Genomic DNA, 23,395 nt, shown 5'->3' with positions numbered 1-23,395 from the left:
ATATTCCTGACCTCGCGTTAGACAAATAAGCCTGGCAAGCAGCCTTCTTTATTCTGCATTTTGAGGCTATCGGAAGGGGTTGATGTTCTGGTAGAAGGTGTTTGCTTTGACAGATGATAGCAAGATTTGCAAATGAGGTCTAAATGTTTTGTAATCTAATTACTTAAACCATATTTGGAGGAAGAATTTGTTATGCATCATACGCTCTTAAAAATAAAGGGGGGTTTTGCAGGTATGCAACAGAAGATCCATTTTGGGGTTCTCAAAAGAATCTTTCAGTTCTTAACTTAGTTTGAAGAACTTTTAAAAGAATAGATCACACAAAAATTAAAAACTGTTGAAAATTTACTTACCGTCAGGCTATCTAAAATGTAGATGAGTTTGTTTCTTCATGGGAACAGATTTGGAGAAATTTAGCATGACATCACTTGCTCAACCAATGGATGCTCCGCAGTGAATGGGTGCCGTCAGAATGAGAGTCCAAACAGCTGATAAAAACATCACAATAATCCACTCGACTCCAGTCCATCAGTCAATGCCTTGTAAAGGGAAAATCTGTGTGTTTTTGAGAAACAAATTCATCAAGGTGTTTAACTTTACACATCACTTCTGGCTAAAATACCTGTCCATAATCCATAATAATGTTTTCTCTAGTGAAAATGTCAACACCTTGTTGTCCTCTCACATCAAAGTCCATCAGCATATTTGTTTAGAACTGTTTTGCTTGCAAACACTGCTTGACCTATTTCCCTCCTGATTCAATATTATGGATGGAAAGCTCATTTGAAGTTTAATGGATTTGTTTCTTAGAAAAACACAGATTTTAGCTTCATAAAACATTAATGGACTGGAGTCGTGTGGATTACTGTGATATTTTTATCAGCTGTTTGGAATCTCATTCTGACGGCACCCATTCTGTGCAGAGGATCCATTGATGAGCAAATGATGAATTTATCCAAATCTGTTCTGATGAAGAAACAAACTCAACTATATCCTGGATGGCCTGAGGGTGAGGAAATATTCAGCAAACTTTTATTTTTGGTTAAACTATTCCTTTAATAATCTTAAGGACCTTTCCCCATTACAAAGAACCTTTTGTGGAATTGAAAGGTTCCATGGATGCTAAAGGTTAGGGTGACCATACGTGCCATTTTCCCAGGACGCGTCCTGGCCAGGATTTCTATATTGCCTAAAATATCTAGGTTTTGGCTTTGTTTGCGTGTGCAGACCGATCGCTGTATGACATCAAAATACCATACAGACAGTTCCTTATGCTTTCAAAATGCTCTAAATATAGATCTATGTTGCTTACTGGAATCAGAAGAGCTGCTAAATGCTTAGAGCAACTAGCTGACATTAATCGAACAGCCGTTCATTTTGAATCCAGCAGCACCTGTTTACATGGCTGTGAAAAACACGGGAGGCACAGCAACAACGACACTGCAAAACATATTTCAGCCTTCACATAGTTCTGCTATAGCATCATGGGAGAATCCATAACAGATCCACATGTTCATCTTCAAAAGATACAAAACATAAACTTGTTTTTGCATAACAAACCTGGTTAGTCTTTTCTCTTTATGAAGGTTTAGTCAATGTTTGTGGTTTAGGAGACAACTAGTATAAAACACAACCTAGAATTGACTGCTAGAAAACAGAAAAGCTTGTTTAAATACAAACCTCTAATAATTCCATTAAACGAAGCTCCTCTATTCTCCTGAAAGGGCATGGCGCTAGCAACAACAAGGTCACAGTTCAGTTCTCAGGGAATACATATACTGATAAAATGCACCTTATTTGCTTTGGATAAAAGCATCTGGCAAATGGATAAATGCAAACGAGGAGTGTAACTTAAAATTCACGATAAGAATAAATGCTGACCTGACTGTTACACTATGAGTCATGTCTACTTACATTATGGAAACCCATTTATGGAAATGTACTCCTGCATCTGGAGAAGACGAGGGGAAAACATTTTCTTAAGCAAACTGAAAACAAGAACAGTAAAGCAGCAATCTAGTAGTATGTACGAGTAATATTCAGTTTGTAATGAGAGCAGTGAAAGAGTAAATATAGAAAATTAAGATTTGAATAAAAAGCTTAAGACCAAGAGTATAATTTCAAGCATTTTAATACAAACTTAATAAACTATCAGTCCCTCTTTACACGTAAGACACTGACTCCAAATACTTTGTTATACTATTTGTTTTTGTCAAGTATTGCACAATGTTGGTACAAAATTAATATACGATTACATTTTGTCCATAGTATAGCAAAAATCTTTGAACTCTTAACAGAAAATACAACTCTTATCCCCCCCCCCCAAAAAAAGCTAATATTTTTTAAAATCCCAACACAATGGAATATTCTGTACACAATCTTTAGAATAGTTGATGTTTTTAAAGATGGATTTCATTTTACAATTTCAATTAAAAAAAATATAACAAAAGCTGCTGCAGCCATCACAGATCACTGGAGTAGTAAAAAGATATAAATGCAATATGTCGTAGAAACAATATATACTCTGATATTTTACAAACTTTCTACTAAATTAATTATACAGTTAGAAAAAAGACCAAGAAATCCCTCATTCAGCATTCAGGCCAATCCTCGGAAAATTGGCTGTGTAGCTATACCTTGAATACTATTAGAGGCCTTGATTTGTAGTTTTCTTCTTCATAAAGATATCTTAAAACAGTCAGTAAAAATAATTTTGTGCTTGGTTGGCAAAAGAAAACAACTTAAAACACAAACAATATGAGTTTAGATAACTAAGCTTGATTGTACAACAAGCTTAATTGTAAAAAGAATGACAAAAATACTCAAGGGGTATAGTATAACATAGTTCACCCTCGGGCTCATCATTTGACTTATTCACCGGGACTTTACAGTTGAAGTGTTGCTTTGCGATTTTCTTTTTTTCCTTTTTTGGGGGATTTTCTAAACGTGAACTCATCACATATCTCTGGTCGTTAGTAGTATTCTCGCTTTCTAGTTGGCCATGACTGGCTGGAATTGCTGGTTAGAATACTGCATGTTGCTCAAGCTTAAATTCAGACTGTCCATGAGGGACTTCTCATTAAGGCCCCCATAGGCTGCAAACACGTCAAAGGCATTATTGTATGGGAGAGGGCTAAGATTGAGAGACGTTTCCCCGGGGAACATTGCACTTGGGCTGCCCTGCCCCTGGAGATTGGGAAACACAAACTCCTTGGCGTTGGGAGACAGGGCAGAGGGCTTCTGCGGCTGACCGCCCAAGCCGACACTGTAGAGAGAATGCATGGATGTGGACATGGCTTTCTGCTTCAGGAGGTTGTTTACATTCAGGCCCAGGTTGGTGGGGGAGTTTCGGGTCACCTTGTTGGCATTCCGCCCATTGCTTTTCATTTTCGTGGAGCCAAATTTGGTGGCGGCAAAGCTGGCAGTGGTAAAGGTTAAAGGTTGCGTGGAACGGCGCATGAAGGTGGGGCTGACTGCCGCAGACTGGCCGAACGGTGGGGACGGGGAACTGGAGGTGGGGGACATGCCTAGGGGTTCGCTAATGGGCATGAAGACCTGCGCCTCTGGGTTAAAGCTGTTCTTGATCTCCTTGTCCAACTCCAGCCCATTCTCATTACTGTCGTCCACATAGAGCACCTTAACGGGTCCCTTCTCCCCAATCTGATAAGACACCTCGAAAGGATCAATCCAGACACTGAGGTCCTGAGGCAGGTTGTTGCGGACATCCTCAATGTCCAACCCACTTTCTTTGGCTGCTTGCTCTACAACTGGGTCCACTTTCTCGCCGACATGTATACATCTGAATCCAGACCCTTTGTATGGCTTGTCCGGGTACCAATGTCCCTCGTATTTCTGTTTTAACTGTCGCTCCAATTCCTCGCCGAAAATGTTGACACGTCGCCTGGGCAGCTTATTGTACAAGTAAGAAATTATGAAGTTGAGTGCTACTTGGATTTCAAGCTGCATAGCTGCTGCGCTGCCTTGGAGTATCACCGTTGGCTGTGAATTCGCGTATTGTGTTGTAAGCCACCAGAGGGAAAGGCTCGGCTGGAGCCAGGCAAACAAACAGAAACTTGGGGGAAAACGGTTCAAAACAAAGTGCTGGTTGCAGAGGGAACGTCTCAGTCCACAAACGACTGATCCGGTTCCTAGAGAGAAGCAAAAACAAATAGGGTGAATAATTCCAGCTCATTATTCTCAGCTGGAAATAATAACTGGAACATGGTACCGTCTGTCAGTTGTCTTAATAGACAGTTCATTAAAATAGCTTGAATGTTTTGATAAAACAGCTTGTGCATTCATCGGCTCACGAGCAGATTTTACACAGGCTCACAAACAATCCTGAGCCTCAGTGCACTGGCTGAATTTCCACTCAAGTTAAATTCAAGACAACACCGTCTGTTGAGGATATATTAGCGCTAAGCTAGTCCTATAATCGCAGTTTACCATTATAGGAAGGATGCACTGGGACTCGCGGAGCTGATAGAGTTACGTAATAACTTAACTAGACCTGCACAACTGTAGCCAATCTACTGCTGTCGTCATAATCGAACTCTGCTCATGTATGCTTGTCAAATACACGGTGTCCCGAGGAAATCAGACAAGACTGCGAGACTTATAGACTAATAATTAAACCTAAACGTGTCACGACTCACGAAGAGATATGAAAACCAGTCAGCACGCGCACGTATCAGCGTACGGTCGTCGATGAAGCGAATAGAAATAGAAATGCGCTTGCTTGTTAAACCAAACGGATTAATGGTTCACTTCACGCGTTGGTTATACAAGCAAATATAAAGGCAAACTGTGTTTCGCTTGTACATTTAAAGCGAGTATAAGGCGTAAGCGATCTTATCGTCGCTCCCACCCAGTACACGGGGTAGACTAAAGCGATCGCGAGGACATAATGTACAGTTTAAAAACAGATACATGTATGCTATGAAATGCATCATTTAGAGGTGTATTTATCGAAGACAAGAGAGCAGTTTATGCTGTAGGCTATTCTTTGCTATTCGAACTGGACATGCTGACAAATTAAATCGCGCCTATATCATATTCTATGTTATTTGATCATTTGCATTTCTATTGTATGGCTCCTGGTGTAAGAAGGTGTTTTGCCACAGTTGGCAATCCCTCCGAGCTCCTTAAATCTACAGCCCACGACTGACGCAGCAAGCTTCATTTAAATTCTCTTAAGGTTTCACCAAACTATCACAGACAACCGTTTGCAATGATCAATACAAAAAGAGATGCTTTAAAAAGGGACAAATCACAAAAATAGCAATGAAATACTTACTTGAGTTTACAAAATGACGATGTTCAGTAGTTGCAGTATAGCCTTAACTAGTGCAAATAGAAAAGTTCAGCTATAAATACTTTCTTCACATTAAGTTAACATAAAGGTATTCCAGTTGGCAGACTTGAAATGTATTAATTTTTTTCTTCTTATCTTGCTCCCAATTATCTGTAAGGTATTTGCTGTTTCACCTTCCCAATAAGCTCCTCTCCACCCCCTCTATCTGGGTGTTTTACAATTTCGTCCCCTCCTGCTGTCATCCGCCTCTATATATAGTTTTCCTCCGCCACGGGCACGCGGTGGGCGGTGATGCGGTTCCAAAGGTCACAACAATACGAACGTCGAATCCGCGTGAAATGATTGGTCAGGCTCGAGCGAGAGGCGGGTCCTACTCCTGACGTCCGTCAAGCCAATTGGCTCATTTTACCATCAAGCAAAGAAGGGGTAGAATTTAATACAATTACGTTGAGCCAGTCATAAAGGCTCTTTGACGTCACGCGTTACCTAGTACCACAAAAAAGACAGGCTATTCATGGAGGTATCGTATATCATTTCCATGTTCATATTTCGCAAACATGACTGTTAAAGCGACATTTATGCCCCCCAGTGGATCAAATGACTGAATAAATATAAAGGCTAAGTAGTGAGCTGACATGGCAGAGGAGCATAGCTTTGATACAATCTTAGCTAATCTGTTTATCACTGTTTTGTAGGATCAAACTCGGAAACGCTGCTATTGTGCAGGGGAAAATTGTATTTGAAATGACATATGTGACTACACAAAACACCAAGCTGATGTGTTTTGAAGCACTTCCAAAGGGAGTTTTCCTTTTATCCACTACAGACGTGCATCTCATCATTACTTGAATGTTTTGTGAGCAATGTTCAAAGAGTACACACCAAACCAATGTGGCAATAATGTTATCACTGGTAGCGGAATACAATCTCTCGTTTTTGATTGGCTGCAAAGCAGACAGGAGCTCCCCGTGAATAGCCTATCGTTATGGTCATTCAGTAGATATCAGTAGATTTAAAGCTATATCTATATATGCATATAGTATATTAACATTTAATTACAACTGCATATATATTTGATGACAATGATGACTTTCATGTAAATGTAGGATTGCAGTAACAGGACCTTAATAAAAAATTTAAATCCTTTATCTAATTTGGTGTAATTGGTCAAACATGACCAGCCTTTTAAAAAATTCTAATTATGCTATATTATAAGCAAATCTTGGATTCAGTCTTTTTGTCAACTTGTAAGAAATCAATTAGTTCAAATGGTTTCCAAAAAATAAATACAAAACCTGCATGCTAACTGAAAGAAATGAAGTCGATAAAAAAAGACTGAATTCAATATTTGGTTGAATTCAATATAACATAAGAAATTTATAAGCAATTATTTGTAGGCCGGTCATTTTTGACCAGGAACACTGCAAGTGTAACAAGGTGGGAAATCAATCTAAAAAAAAAAGTACAAAAATTATCACTTTTGGTTTTTTTTAGTTGTTGAGCAAAGTCAGTAAGTTTTAGTCCAATGCAATAACATTAACATAGCATTTTCAGGAAAAAGTCAATCCTAGGTCAAAATAACCAGAACACAACATAAGGGTTAATATAACTTATTTTAAATAATTTTAGGTTATCTTGATGCATCACTGCTCTAAATGTAGATCCTATTAATAATAAATAGCTATAGTTTCTATGATTAATTAATTATATGTCATTTTGATGCTATTGTATCCATGGTCTTTTTAATGCAGTGTAACTAATTTTGTTGGCGTCACTGTTAGCTCATGAGTGCAATTCAAATAAGGATCACACATCACATTATTATCTGCCTAGGCAACCAGTCTTAATGATGGGGATATGATGGGACGAGAGTGGACCTAGGGAATGACTCAGTTAGACATCACTCTGACAGCGCACTCCCTTTTATTTATACAGCAAACAACCTACCAAAACCCAGTCATGTGTTTGTCTGGCTAGAGGATTGTAGTATGAAAGGCCAAGCAGATAAAAATTCACATGTGCTCGTCACTGTTATATTGTTTGGTGTTAGAAACGACCTTCCACAGCAAATGGCTCCAGACTTCAAATGATATGTAAATTAGTTCACAACTGCCTCAGTGAAAAAACCTTTGTCTTCACTCTTTGTGCTGTCAATTTTAGAGTTCCTGTTCATACAGTTATATTCTACTAACTTTCTATATTTATTAATGAGATTAACTTTAAAGATACAGGTGCAAAGTGTGATTTATATTTATAAAAGAAATTGCATTTAAATGACCTTTTCTGTCGTCTATCTACAATATTATAATATTGTATCTATCTATTATTGTATAAGCCTATCTATCTATCTATCTATCTATCTATCTAACTATCTAACTATCTAACTATCTTTGTGTTTAGACCAGCATATCCTGTTCAAAACCCCAGGCTGCTGTACCTGTTTTGTGTGTCTGGTTCTAGATCAGGGAATGTTATGCTTTTAATCTTCCACCTGCACTTTTATATGCAATATATCTAGTTTTATTATTATGAGAGTGCATTTCTCTGATGTGGAACTGTACACTGTAGCATAATAAGAGCCGTGCTCATGTGTTTCTGTGCCTAATGGCCTGTGATTTTTCTGCCCCACTGCAGCTAGGAGAAAAGCAGCCTAATTTCCTGGGAAAAGCAAAGCTGAATTCTGTTCCCTGATTGGACGCACTGCTGGTTTTTCATATGAGAGTCACGCGTAAACATACTCACATGCACCTACAGAATGTACACAGTATGCCCATGCAACCTCAACTCTCTCCCTCTCTTAGAAACCGGTCTCAGATGAAGAAAATTTGACATTGCCGAGTGCTACGACTTAACGTGGAGTTCAGAGGCGGGTTTGCACAACAGACAGATGTTCTTTGATGTCAGCTGCAGTGAGGGGGAGGCGAAAAATGGGAATGCTAAAAAGAAGTAGGAGGAAGGTGTCAGAACTTTAATCACCATGCAGCGCTCAGAAAGAAATCTATTGTATCTCTTAGCACAAACACTGGTTTGTAGTCACCATAACATTCTGTATATACAACATCAAATTCACTTGATTTGCTATATCACTAAGAAATGATTCAAATTGTTTTGAACTGAACTGTCTTGGCATTTCTTTTAGAATTACAAAGTTGACAGTGACCTGTTATACTGACCTTATCTTCTCTTTAAATAGGGTTTGAGTCACAGTTACAATGCTGGCTCGCTGATCCAGAGAAGCTAAATGACACAGGCTGTCATCCAAACCAACGTACAGCTCCATTCGGGAGCGCGATAAATTATGTAAAAGAGACTAACAGCAAGAAAATGACCATGCCATTTGCTGTCACTTCAGACAATTTGTATTATGAAATTTCACGAACGCTTGGCCAATTACACTAGATCTATTGCACAAATTAAATATTAGTTTCTCTAGTTTCTCCACTCCAGCTATGTGATTTAGTTATTCATTAATAACTAACACCCACATTACAAGTGCAAAATACAGCTCAGGACATGTACTCCATGTACAGCTCATTTAGTAGTGTGTGTGTGTGTGTGTGTGTCAGCACTGTGTATACGTTTTACACCCGCATCCCTACAAAACCAGTAGTACTTTCCAAAACAACTATGTTTACATAACATGTCACAATTTATTTCCACTGCAGTCAGTCCAGTAGATGCTATTGATGGTGTAAAAGAGTGTGTTAAAAGCAAAAACTGCTATCATATTACAACAAATATATCTACTATCTATATAATATCTATATTACATGTTTACAGATACTGTACATGTTTATTTACTGAGTGAGTGCATCTTACATTATAAATACCATTTTGAAATGAACCATTAAGAATTTGTATTAATATTAATATATTTAAAATAAAATTCCACAATTTTAATTCAGATACAAGCCTTATCGGCCACCTCTACCTTCTGTAGGATTGAACATAGAACATGTCTTTTGAGATGCTATTCTAGACCTTTTACACTACTACTACCGTAGTATGTAAAATGTATTATCATGCCTTTCAAATTAGCCTTAGATCATAACAGTATTGATTTGTTTGGATAAAAGTTACATGCTGTGTAATGTCTCTCTAGTCCAGGCTCGTTTCCAATGCTAACAGATGTCTCAACAATTTCGATTGCAATCTCGGTTACAGTTTAATCAGACCTCCATTTGCTGACCGACAACTAGTCAGCTGCCCTTGTGTTGGAGGAACTGTCATAAGATGCAATAAAAACAAACACACACTATCTGACACAGGGACTATCTGTGACGTGTCAAGACATGTCGGCATTACCATTGTCTAGGCTGAAATACCGCATGGTATCTTAATAAGAAAGAGGAATCGGTAACTAAATAGTTCACCCCGAAATGAAAAATCATTCACTCATGTTGCTCCAATCTATATGACTTTCTTCTGTAAAACACAAAGTGAAAAGGTTTTGAATGTTTGCACTGCTGCTTTCTGTACAATTTAAGTGAAAGTTGACAGACACTGAATGACTTAAATTTCACTATGTTCATCACAAAATGCCATAAGACTTTTTACAATACTTCTATGGTGCTTTTCCATCCTTTTTGAATATTTACTGCTTGTGGTCACTGTATTTATTCACTGCATTCATCTTTTTGTGTTCCATGGAGGAAAAAAGTCAAACAGGACTTGGAACAGCATCATATTTGGACATATTCCTTTGATAATCAGGAACATATACACAGTCCTTCTGAAACTCAATGAGTTTATACTGTTTTACAGGTGACAGGTGAGTTTTAATTTTTATTTTATCTATCTGAAACTTAATGAGTTTATACTGTTTTACAGGTGACAGGTGAGTTTTAATTTTTATTTTATCTATCTATCTGAAACTTAATGAGTTTATACTGTTTTACAGGTGACAGGTGAGTTTTAATTTTTATTTTATCTATCTATTTATCCATCTATCTAAGTTACAGTTTATGAACAATCTGGAATTCTTATAGTGTTTTCTGTCCTGTAATAACATCTTGATTTATTTCCAAGTGCTTCCTGAAGAAGACGAGATGCACGTCTAATATGACTTCAATCTGGCATGTGGCTTTGTCTTTACTGCAGTTGCAGTTGCTCGCCCCGAGGCATTGTCATTTGAAGATGAGAAAGAGCTGTAAGATGTGGAAATGGCCTCTGAAGATCAAACAACTATCCCTTTCCCCTGTGTCACATGGAAAAAAGAAGAAATGACATGCTGAGACATCAGTCCAGTCAAAAAAAACTCAGAGGTGTCAAGAGAGCAGCTCGATTTGTGGATGGAATTGGAAGTTAGAGTGTGAAGAAGGGGGCAGAGAAGGAAAAAAGGAAGGGTGTGAGGTAAAAGAAAGAGAGGGTTGACTCAAATCAGACAGCAACAGAGGCCAAGCCCGGTCATATGGCTCGAGGTTTTCTGGACCTGCTGTGCTTGGAGAGGAAAACACATCATCATCTGCTGCATTCCATCCACACACATGTCTCAAATCAGCACTGGACACCAGCTCAGAGTTTAAGCCAGCTAATATGTTTGCCAGTTTTGTACTTTCTGAAGTTAGGAGAAGAAGGTAAACTGGGGGAGGAGTTACACGCATTTTCTACCAAAAAGAAGGGTGTTCTGGGCTTAAGTAAAGTGTGTCTTTTTTTTCTGTCAAAATAGCCGAAGCAGCAGTTTGCGATGTGCATTCAGTTGACAGACACTCTGCTCCTATTTGTTGTGCTGCAGACATAGTCCAGCCACTTAATTTTACCTGTCCATCAGAAATGAAATTATTTTTTATTATTAATATTATTATTGTTCTTCATTAAAAGGAGAAAAATGGTTCTTTTAAGAACTGTTCACTGAAAAGTTCTTTGGGGAACTGAAAAGTTTCTTCTATGGCATCGCTGCGAAAACGTGTAGTACATACTTATTATTCAGGCCAATTCGGAGAGGTTCAGCCGAGCACCAACTCCATCACCTGCACCATTTGAAAAGAAAAGAAAAGTTAATATTGGAAAGCATTTCAAAGCAACTCATGGAAGCAGTTAAGAAAGATCAAAGCTGGAATTGAAGACAGTCCTCAAGAAATGAAAACAGGCACAGAAAGAGAACAGACAGGAAAGGAGCATCTTCAGTTTGCCTCAGCACTAAATTGAGAGTTTTTCAGTATTCACGACAGAAGGACAATTCATGGAAAGCAGATGCTCCTAAACGTTCATGTATCCACTACTTTTAAAAATGCTGTTTTCATTTCCTGCAACAAAATCTGCCAGTATACGTGGTCAAGGGCGGACTTACCCATTAGGCAAAGGTTGGCAACTACCTTGGGCCCCCAAAAGCCAAGGGCCCCCTAAAATGCTTTTCATATATGAGATGCGCATTAAGCGCGGACACGCTAACGGTTGCTGTTTACTACGACAACCATCTGCAAAAAAAAATCTAGAATCTTGAATGTCCGCGTTGAAAGTGCTTCTTGTGGATCCTGATGAATATTGAGCAACAGTGCGTATTATGTTTATTGTTTTAAATGCTTACTCGTTCATGAGAAGGACCCAAGAAGCATACGCAGTTATTTTTTGGTCGATATAATCCTTAGGTGTGTACATGTATAGTTTCTTTTACATTGTTTTTTCAGTTTCATTTAAATTTGTAGTTAAAATAACTAAAATTAAAAGTATTTTAAAGTTTAGAATTAAGACAGCCTTTGGAGAGTGTAGGCAATTGCACTGAGCCCAGGCACATAGGCTTACACTGGTAACTCATCAGTGGAATTTTTTCACACTTTTCTCATTCTGGGATTTTCATTTTATCTGATAAAGTAGTGTTTATGAGGGCAGCACTGCTTTGTTTACAGCCATTACCGGGGAGATTTCTGACATTCCAAAAGCGCCTCCTACTGGCAGAGAATGAATTAGCATTTTCAATAATCCAGTCTGCAGTTTTTGTTCAGATCAACGCAAAAATCCACCCACATAACCCCTTTTAAATTAATATAATAATTTATACTTCTGACTCATCCCTTTTCTTAAAAAATAAAAAATAAAATAATTGTTTAAAGGATCAATTCTGAGGTTTATAATTTTGTGTGTAGAATATCTGAACAGCTGTTTCTTGTTTTGTAGATACGGGTTTTTTGGACTCTTTTTGTGACTGCACTGTAGAAAAAAAAATCCGTAAAGAAACGGATAATGTACTGGCAGAAAATTACCAGGACATTTTCTGTTAAATTTACGGACATCTCCTTCAACATTAAAAAGAAAAATTCTGTAGATTTAAATTTTCTTCTGTACCATAAACAGACAATCTGTTACGACGAAATTTCTAAAAATATATAGCATAGGCCTATCTTTAGTAGCAAATAAATCCAGCACAATATATACAAATTGAACATGGTTTATTTTTACCTCATGTAAACATTCTTAAAAGTACATTCAGTAGCTTTTATTTGCCTTAAACAGGTGAAGACAAAAATATTATGACATCAATTAATTTAACAATGTGTAAAGCATCATTGAAAATGCTTGTATTGCGGAACACTTTTTAGTTTTAAACAGCAACAGGCAGGAAAAAGAAAACATGAGCAGGTACTTGTACAATATTGGTGTTGCACCAAATAGTGGTCACAAAGATAAATGTCACTGTGAAACAGTCAAGATTCAAAACATTTTCAAATACACGGGGGAAAAATGAATACAAAGACAGGGCTGTCATTAATAACACTTGACTATTGTCTATAGACTTATAGACAATAGTCAAGTGAAATTCTGTGTTCCAAAAATGAACAAAAGTCTAACAGGATAGGAACGAGATTTTTCATATAATATTTTGGGTGAACTAACCCTTTAAGTAAGATTACTAACCTCTAATTTATGCTAAATTGTCTGCATCTACAATTGACATGGTACTGCAAAAAAAATGTAAAAAACATTTTTGTACAGCATTTGAAAATAAAGAACAAAGATTCATGCACTCAAGCCTGTCATTTCATGGATTGACGAAGTTGTACATGGATTGACGAAGTTGTTCATACATGAGTCTTGGAAGCGTAGCCATTTGGTTTTTTGACCCTCGTTCAGGATTTCTTCACAGAAAGACTGGAAATGAATGAAACTGAAGTACAGAGTAACATACAGAACAGGTTGAGATTGAATGATCAACTGCTATTCCAAATACTTTCCAGTTCAAACATTGTTTATAAAATGCTAAACTAACATTTCCAGTGGTCTCCAATTGCATCTCTCATGTGATCTTGTCAACAATGTTTTAAGATATACTTAAAGCGATAGTTCACCCAAAAATGAAATGATAAAATGAAAACATCAAAAATATCTTAATTTGTGTTCCGAAGATGAACGAAGGTCTTACGGGTTTGGAACGACATGAGAGTGAGTGATTAATGACTGAATTTTCATTTTTGGGTGAACTATCCCTTTGATTATTTTCAACTAAACAGCAACACAACAAAATGCTTTATACAGTTTCATTACATATGTTCCTTACATTTGTATGAATTCCAGCGTAGGTGCCATCTCCTCTGGATGTTTTATGTTTAAAATAAAACGAAGAGAATGTGTAGCTCAGCCACAATGGGGGAGGAAATGATAACTTGAATGACAGCAATCTGGAATCACCAATAACAATAAACAAATAAGAAATTATAAAAAACACATTGTAAATTCAGAAAACCACTCCAAACATTGATTAAAATCTTCCCTACACAAACAACTTCAATAACAATGTCAATTGAATAAACGACTTAATGACTAATTTTTTGTCAGTATTGAACATCCCCAATGGTAAATAAATATGGAAGCATATGGGTAGCAAAATTCAATTTGAAATGTTCAGTTTGAAATATGCAAAATGGTAATGCAATACGTAAAATGGCAATGTAGTGCTGTATTTTAATTTACATTTTACCATACATGTGTGCAACATTTAGTACAAAATGAAAATTCAGTTATATAATTTACATTTGCCATTTTTTTCACTAGTTTTAATATGCAAATTAAAAACATATTATAACACTTTATAAGTTAAAAAATGAAAATGTATTACACAAATTGATTAGATCTGTTTAATATGTCCAAGCAAGAACTGTAGCAAAATTATCATTTAATTGCAGTTTTTCCTAAATGCATTTAGTAGTACACTTGGGATTGCATTTTCATAGTTATACCGCGTGATAATTGTAGCAAAATTCAGTGAGAATTTCAGAATGCAATTCGGCAAAAGAGCCAAAGGGTAGCAAAACGGTGATTTAAATGTCTTTAATTTTTCTTAAATGCATTGACACTTACATATAAGATTGTTTCAATGGCATTTTAATTTAATACCCCACGATGAATATAGCTTAAGTCAAGGTTGAAAGCGTTTGGGTGACAGTGAATATTGACTTATTGTGCGTCCTGTTGCCAAGCCCCGCCTTGATGTAGCCTAATGATTGACAGGTCAGGGGCGTGTTGCCTTTTCAAATGCATTTTCAAATGCATTTCAAATCCACATTGATATCATCGTGGGGTATTAAATGAAAATGCAATTGAAACATCTTATATTTAAGTGTCAATGCATTTAAGAAGAATAAAAGACATTTAAACCACCATTTTGCTACCCTTTTGCTGCACCTTTGGCTCAGAATGCATTTTGAAATTCTCACTGCATTTTGCTACAATTATCACACGGTATGACTATGAAAATGCAATCCCAAGTGTCCTACCCCTAAGTCTAAATGCATTTAGGAAAAACAGCAATTAAATGATAATTTTACTACAGTTTTTGCTTGGACATATTAAACAGATCTAATTAATTTGTGTAATACATTTTCATTTTTTAACTTATAAAGCGTTAAACTATGTTTTTATTTTGCATATTAAAACTAGTGCAGGAAATGGCAAATGTAAATCTTTCCGAAACTTGTACGAACCCGGAAGTAAGATTTTTGGCACAGAAATACTCTGTCAAAGTTTTTTTGAAACTTTGTCCATGCTTAGCATGAGAATCCAACAATACTGTTTTCGCGCCGATAATCGACTGAGCTTCTTGTTCCCACAATGCAAAGCGTAATTTAAAAAATACGGAAAAACACCTGTAAAAACCAAATACGGAAAATTCCTTCAAATCATTACTGTACTGTTACTGTATTACTGATATTGTACTGTATTTTTACAGACTTTTTTTTTTTTTACAGTGTGGTGCATCTTAAGGCATTGCCATTGTGGCATATATCTAACCCAATTTTTTTTTATGCGTGAGGATGTCAAAATAGAGCATATCATTAGCTTCAATGTGCTTGCAATCACTGTAACCAATCAGCTGATATTTATTTAAATTTTCTTTAGGAGTTGTGAAAGAAAGACTGTTTTCAGATGCATGCTTTGATGTAGCCAAAGAGGACTCATGCTTTGCCCTGGCATTTATTGTGTCGGAGCACACTGCAAGACATTTACACCTCATAATAAGCCTATCTGGCATTCTGACAAATTCCCCCACTGTTCCGAGGTCAGATTAACATGAAAAATGTCACGAGTCTCCCCGGCCCCTTCTCATTATTCCAGCTCTTAAAGCACAAAAACTGCAAAAACCTAAAAAAAAGACCTTTGCTGCTTTTCCCTGCTGTTAGAACCTAAATTAATTTCTCAGTGGCTCACTATCTGCTTAACAGTAGCCTGCAAATAAAAAAACTGAAATCGAATCAATTAAAATTAATAATAGGCTAAAAAAAAGCATTTCCGTTTGAAATGTTCATTGAATTTAAATAAATGTTGACTGAAATAAAATAAACTATGAAAAACCATAAAGACAGTAAAGTATAATTTATATATTTATAAATACACAAATACACACACACACACACACACACACACACACATATATATATATATATATATATATATATATATAATTGTGGTCAAAACAAATTAAGAATATCAGTTCGAGCAGTGTGAGAATTAACATGTTGCTCTGCATGTTCCTTCATTTCTGTTCCATATGTCTCCTATTGTGAAAATGTGGATATTTTGCTAAACTTTAGGCATTACAGACAGACTATTATTCAATGTGAAATCCTTACAGACATTTATAAAGCAAAATATTGAAGAACAATCTTAACTCATTATGGTACACTGAGTAATCCAGTAACTATATCCATATTATTGATACAGTTATAACAACACTGTAGCTAAAAGTCTCAACTCCACATGGATGATGCATGTCTGCTGCAGTTCAGCAAGCAGAACAGCAGTTTAGAGGCAGTTCTATAATGTAAATATGGTCGGAATTAAAGGCAAAATGTGTATGAAACACCTTTAGCCATTTTTATATTCACAATACAGCCTCGAGATTCTCTGGAAGGTGCTACAGGGTCACATAGGGCCATTGTAGTGAATGCTGGTCATGCATTCTGCTGCCTGTAAGTGGTCACCAGGCAGGTGACATTAGCAGCTGGGGGATGACCTTTCACCTTGACCCCAAAGACAAGTCAATATGCCTTTTTCAATTCTTCTCCCACCACGGCAGCAAAGCCACACCAAAAGTATGTTAAACAAGCAGTGTTTCCACTAAACAGGGAGGTTCCCATTTCTAGAGTATTTATCTTCTGTGTAAATGAAATCATTCCACCATAACAGAACACAAAGCTCATGCCAACTGAAGCATATAAGCTTTCTTTGCCTGGTTCTTATTTGCATCAGTCGATTCAAAACAGCACAGATCAGTCTCTGCTGCAAAGAAGGGACAACAACTGCTCCTTCTTGTGAGGGGATAATAATTTGGTTAACTGATCAGATTTGATCGCTTAAATGTGTAATTTTTGGATAACTTTACATATCAAATGCAAGTCATGCATGGCAGAGTATATATACAATACTGTAAATTGATCAAAATTGACAGTAAAAACTTTTACATCATTACAAAACAAAATTTCTGAAGGATCATGTGACACTGAAGACTTGAATAATGGTTGCTGAAAATTCAACTTTGCATTATAGGCATAAATTATATTTAAACATTTATTTTAATGTGTAATAATATTTTACAATATTACAGTTTTTACTGTATTTTTCATCAAATAAATGCATCCCTGGTGAGCCTTTCTATTACTAATTATCATTTATGCATGTATTTAGATTACAATCAAAACATGGTCATGATTTTTTGTTTATTTTTTCAGGTTAAAGTTTAAAGACATTGAGGTCATGCACTCTCAATGATGAGATTGTTTGTTAATGTTTGATTTTGAAGTCTACCAGCGTCACAGGAGATGTCCCGTCTGTCAGTCATTCTACATAGCTATTTCCTGTTTGTAGACTCTATCATCAGCACAAACTCAAATTCCGGCCAGAAAACTCCAATCCTGTTTGGAAGCAGTGATGTCAAAGTCACCATGGCAACTGCTCTTACAAATTATGTCTCTTCGTTCACTCTCCCATTCTCCCTTTGTCCAAGTGACATTCAAGTGCAATATCTTTTTGTCACAATGCTCTGGGCATCAATGTGCCGATGCCAAGGACACAGAAGGGGAATAACCTGACTTTTTGCAGCGCACTGAATGCAAGAAGAGAGCAAGGTCAGGAGGTGTGTTTGTGGGCTTTGAGTGGCGTGGGGGTTGATGTGTTGATGGCATTGTGGAACCGGCTGTGCGAACGTTCTCTTTGTCACTCACTCATATACCATTCAAATGCCATTCCTTGCATTTCGGAACAGTTGTTTAATAAATTGTTATTCAACATCACTAGAAGAGCAGTGAGGAATTAAAAGACAAGTTCAGCCAAAAATGAAAATTCTGTCATCATTCACTCACCCTTATGTCATTTCAAACCAGTATAAGTGTATTTCTTTCATTGAACAGAAAAGGAGATGTTTTAACAAGAATCCACCCAGCTATTAGGGATGTTCTTAGAACTTTGGCTGAACAAACGTTCTTCCAGTAACGTTAACGTTCAGTAACGTTAATACTGAACATTTGTTCAAAGTAATCTGGTCTTTCATAGAGTTCTCAAAACATTAGCACAAAAACTTTATTTATACATCATTCATGGAAGTTTTTTTCTGAAAATGTTTTAGTTGGACATTCATTTGTGTTACTATTTACTAATTGTTTCAGAACATTTAGAGAGCAATCAAAGAACATTCCCATACTGTTTGCAAAATGACAAAATGGGACATTCCCTTAATGTTTTCTGTAATGTTTGCATAACCAAGACAAAAAAACTCTTTTTAATATTAAAAAAAACTGGATGTTTTGGATGTTCAGAAAAAAAATTTTTGTAACTTAATATTAGCTAAATGTTCCTAAAACATTTTTGTTAACTGTTTTTTTCCATAGACTTAAGTGTTTTCCACTTCACTTGATTGAACAGTGAAAAGTAGTGTAGCTTGGGCATTCTGATAATCTCTTAGGAAGAAGGTTGATTTGGAACAACATGAGGGTGAGAAATTGATGACTGAATGTTCATTTTTGATTGAACTATTGCTTTAAACAACCTCTTAGTTTCCAGCTGTGCAGCGATTAATGGAAATACAATGAACAGCAGCCGTCAAATGAAACATGATGGAAACGAATGAGTGTGATTGCCATGGTAATAGATGATGCCTCAAAGAGCGTGAGCAATACATAAAAATTCAAAGACTTTCAGCAAGACAATGACAGTGCAGGCTTCCTTTCTTTCCTTTCCAGACATCAGCCACTCTGTCCACACTGCAGTATTTATAATTTTATCTGACTTTAAAATGATCTAAAATCTGTAGAAAAATATATTTAGATGAGGCAGCAAGAAAGTGGAAATGTAGATGGGGTATTGCCTATTCGCACAGCCAGAATCCAGATACGCTTTGTCAAAAAACAACATCTGACTCATACCATTAAGCTCTCTTCCAAAACCTAGTGGGTTGTCTAGATTTCTACAACTTATAAATGCAGCTAACTGTGCAACAAAGGCTCAGTGGAAAACGTGCCTCTATACCTACATTTTCACGAAACTCCAAAGACCTGCCTATACATAACTGCCTATATTCACTGCAGTTTCCAGCTAAAATGAAGAGTTGCGGTACAACATCAACAACATTTATAATGCAGCCGACATAAATTGATTGCAGAGGCAGATTATTGATTAATAAGACTTATTTTTCTGTGGTTCCCTGTACATTATTATTTTACAACCTCAAAACACTTTTACCATAGTGTATGATTTGTAAACTAATACATTTTGACCTTTGCATCACATAACCAGCTCTATATGTATGGCTTTCCTGATGTAAACTTGCTCGGAAGCCCACCTGATACAGCATTGCACACCCAATAAAACAAGTCAAAAACTTGTAGTAGGAAGCTGAAATAGCATGATTGCTTCAGCAAATGCATTTTTATCTTACGTTTGCTTGGTTAGTACTATCAGTTAGGTTTAGGGTTTGGTGTAGGCAGTATGTTATTTTCAAAAGCAATTGAGCATTAACCTTTTAGCGCCACTCATCAGACATTTGATTTCCACGAATGCCACGATACACACCCAACACAATAAAATATTATTGTTTCGAAAACGGATTGTGCTTTTAGTGCCACTCACTGAACATTTAACTTTGAAAGAGTTGTGAAATGTGCAAGAAGGAAAATATCATTTTGCAGAAATGTTGCCACAGGCACGTTTTTCCAGTGAGCCTTGGCTGTATATCAACTGTCAGAAAATATTACAAGTAGCCAATTTAGAAAATGCACTAAATAGGCAACAACTTCATGCTCCACTCCAATAGCGGGAGACTTCATTCACACTTGATTTCAATAGAGTTTGACATTAGCATGTTGCTACGCTATTGCTGCAATACTCTAAAATTCACAAAAAACATACAAATAGGAGGCAAAATAGTCCAATTCTGACTGCACATATGTATTTTTATCAATAATATCAAATTGTATCATTATTGTATGAAATTTTATAGAGCTGTTCAGTTCGTAGTCTTAAAAAATTTAATAAAATTAGCATTTTCGACCTATGTCTACCTCAGAAATTTCTTATGGACATTTAGAATAGCACTTATAGATGTATGAGTAAAATAAGATATGTGGTTAAAAGTATTTAAATAGACTTGACACTACACTTTTTAAGAACATTAAAATTTGCTAGCAAGATGCTTGCTTGGAAAATCGTTCAACTGCAATAATCTTTAAATACTAACTTGTTAGCAACAGATATGACTGTATGTAAACTGCATACAGTATGAAAACCTAATTAGCCATCCAGGTAGGCCTACAAACTGACATTGAACAATTGAACAGCTCTATTTATAGTCAACATTTCTTGTGGTGCATTTAGGGATTGCCTTCTCTGTGTAGAATACATGCAATCCCGCCTTATAATTTCACTAAAACAAGGTATCTCATTTAGACTGAGATAGTTTATCTTCAGAAATAGCCATTAGCATCTGTAGCTCGCCTACGATGCATTAAAGGCAGGTGGACAGCTCACAAGGTTTTGGAAGAGAACATTATAGTGTATGTTTGTTTTTCCAACACTCGATTTATTGGGTTCATCTAGTACATTCTTTCACTACTGTGTTTATCAGATGAATAAAACAACAGGCAAAAGCAGTTTAATTTATTTTACACCAGCATATCTGAATCCCACATACAGCTCAAAGGCATTTTCATGCCACAATCTGTGCTCACAATTATATTATCATCCAAAACACTGCAGCCAGCGTCAGCCTTTACAGCTTTTTCAAGTGCAACACACGCAACCCTATTTCATTGTCGGGAGATCCTCTATTGATTTGCCACCGACGAGCATTACGCAATAAGATAGCTATTTATAGAGCATAGACTCCATGATGAATTAACAACACCCACGCATCTCTGGATAATGGATGACAATGATGATGCTGGTGCACTGGGATCATTAAATGCTTGAGTCATGAGAGAATGATACACCAATAAAGCATGTCATCAAATCTCTTTTTTAATCCTCAGATCAGTAAACACTGCCTCTGAGGTCCACATCTGTTTTTTACAACCTCCTGCCTAAAATCAGTATGGTAACATTAAACCTCAGATACAAATGCAATACACAGTTGCAGCTGTGAGCGGTACTCGGGTTGACCTGTGATTGCTGGGATCTAATTACAATGTGCTTGCTTGGCAGCAGTGTAATAATATTACTGGTTAGTGTTTGTTCTAATCTTAACTATTATTTCTGTCAGGACACTATCGTCAAAGATGATTGACAATTAGCATACAGTTTGGATTGGCGGTATGGTTCTGTTCTGGGCAAGAACTCCCTGCGCCTCCATGCAGCCTAGCATGGATGAGAGCAGGGAGAGCAGCAATAACCCCCCAGGGCAAACAGAACAGAACTAACATAAATGTATTGCAGATATTGTTAAAGTTCAATCATTTTATGTACACATTTTAGAATTAGTCTGATTCAAGGAGAATCAGAAGGCTGAATCCCGACTGACAGAGGAGGAGTTGGGGATGGAGGAGGATAATTAGCTATTGAGCAATGTGAAAACTGCTGATAATACTGAGGGACCTTATATATGAATGCTTAGATAGGTGTTGTATATGAACCTTATATACCTTATATATGAATGCTTAGATAGGTGTTGTATATAATACTGAGGGACCTTATATATGAATGCTTAGATAGGTGTTGTATATGAACCTTATATACCTTATATATGAATGCTTAGATAGATGCACGTGGCCTTAGAGACTTGGACTCGTAACCCAAAGGTTGCGGGTTCGAGTCTCGTACTGGCAGGGATTGTAGGTGGGGGGAGTGAATGTACAGCGCTCTCTCCCACCTTCAATACCACAACTGAGGTGCCCTTGAGCAAGGCACCAAACCCCCAACTGCTCCTCGGGTGCCTCAGCAAAAATGGCTGCCCACTGCTCCGGTTGTGTGTTCACAGTGTGTGTGTGTTCACTGCTGTGTGTGTGTACTCAGGATGGGTTAAATGCAGAGCACTAATTCCAAGTATGGGTCACCATCCTTGGCCACATGTCACGTCATTCACACTTTATTCCCATAGGTAGATGGGGATCAGCTGATGCAAGCTTGACTAACGTGACCTGCCAGAACTAACGCTACACTTGATAATTCTGAAATTATTTAAAATAAATGCTGTTCTTTTGAATTTTCTATTCATCAAAGCATCCTGAAAAAAATGTATAATTTCCACCTAAATTGATAATAGGGAATATTTCTTGAGCAGCAAATCAGTATATTATTATGATTTCTGAAGGATCATGTGACACTGAAGACTGGAGTAATGATGCTGAACATTCAGCTTTGCCATCACAGCAATAAATTACATTTGAAAAATATATATTCAAATAGAAAACACTGTAATCATATTTCACAATATTACTGTTTTCATTGTATTTTTGAACAAATAAACGCCAACCTTGGTGAACGTAAGAGACTGTCAGATTCAAATTTGAAAGTCTCGCACCAAGTTATCATTCTTAGAATGTTCAGCATTCAAAATGTAACCAACCGCCCAATGATGTCACTGTAATATTTGAATTCTTAACTGTGATTGATGCTTTGAAAGTGATGTCTGTATTTACTTGTTACAGAGTGACACAGCCACATGTCCTTACCCAATGGCATGAGTATAGGAAAGAAATATCAGTTTAACTGACCAATGGCAGATGAGGGGATCGTTTAGGAAACCTGTATGAAAACAGAAAGTCACATTGTGTTGATTCTCATACACAGGTGACAAATAACATGATGCAGTATTTGATTTACACAGAACCAGAAATTTAATCTATTCCAAAACTGAAATAAAAATAGGTTAAAAATGTTCAAATGAGATCCTCACATAAACTCTAAACTGCTCCCGCCAATAAATCTATCCATCATTAAAAGTATTAGACTCATTTGGGTTCGTACTGTAATTACCATGTGAGGGCAGCGTGTTGGGCTGCTTTTGTCTTTGATCATGGATGATTGAATGGGAAGCTGTTTAAAATGTGTGCCTTGTTAAGATCCACGGCCCTGGAAATGAGTCTTTGTGCATAAGAAATTCCTCCTATTATGGCTGATGGAAGATAATAGGGCAGACATGGTGGACAATGCTGACATACTCAGTCA

The 23,395-nt window shown here is 36.8% G+C and overlaps 1 protein-coding gene across 1 annotated transcript; it reads right to left on the bottom strand.

The window, feature by feature from the left end:
- Positions 1 to 2,316: 2,316 nt before the first annotated feature.
- On the bottom strand, positions 2,317 to 5,549 carry LOC107583660 (protein Tob1-like). The gene is made up of 2 exons (XM_016269946.1): positions 5,297 to 5,549; positions 2,317 to 4,148 (listed from the first exon to the last, which is right to left on the bottom strand). The coding sequence occupies exon 2, from the start codon at positions 3,964 to 3,966 to the stop codon at positions 2,992 to 2,994; it is 975 nt and encodes a 324-aa protein (XP_016125432.1). The 5' UTR covers positions 3,967 to 4,148; positions 5,297 to 5,549; the 3' UTR covers positions 2,317 to 2,991.
- Between the last annotated feature and the right edge of the window lie 17,846 nt (positions 5,550 to 23,395).

This window comes from Sinocyclocheilus grahami, unplaced genomic scaffold, assembly GCF_001515645.1.
Source record: "Sinocyclocheilus grahami isolate Dianchi unplaced genomic scaffold, SAMN03320097.WGS_v1.1 scaffold5.1, whole genome shotgun sequence".
NCBI classification, from domain to species: domain Eukaryota; kingdom Metazoa; phylum Chordata; class Actinopteri; order Cypriniformes; family Cyprinidae; genus Sinocyclocheilus; species Sinocyclocheilus grahami.
The sequence above is the reverse complement of the archived record's forward strand: the minus strand, read 5'-3'. Positions and strand labels throughout refer to the sequence as shown.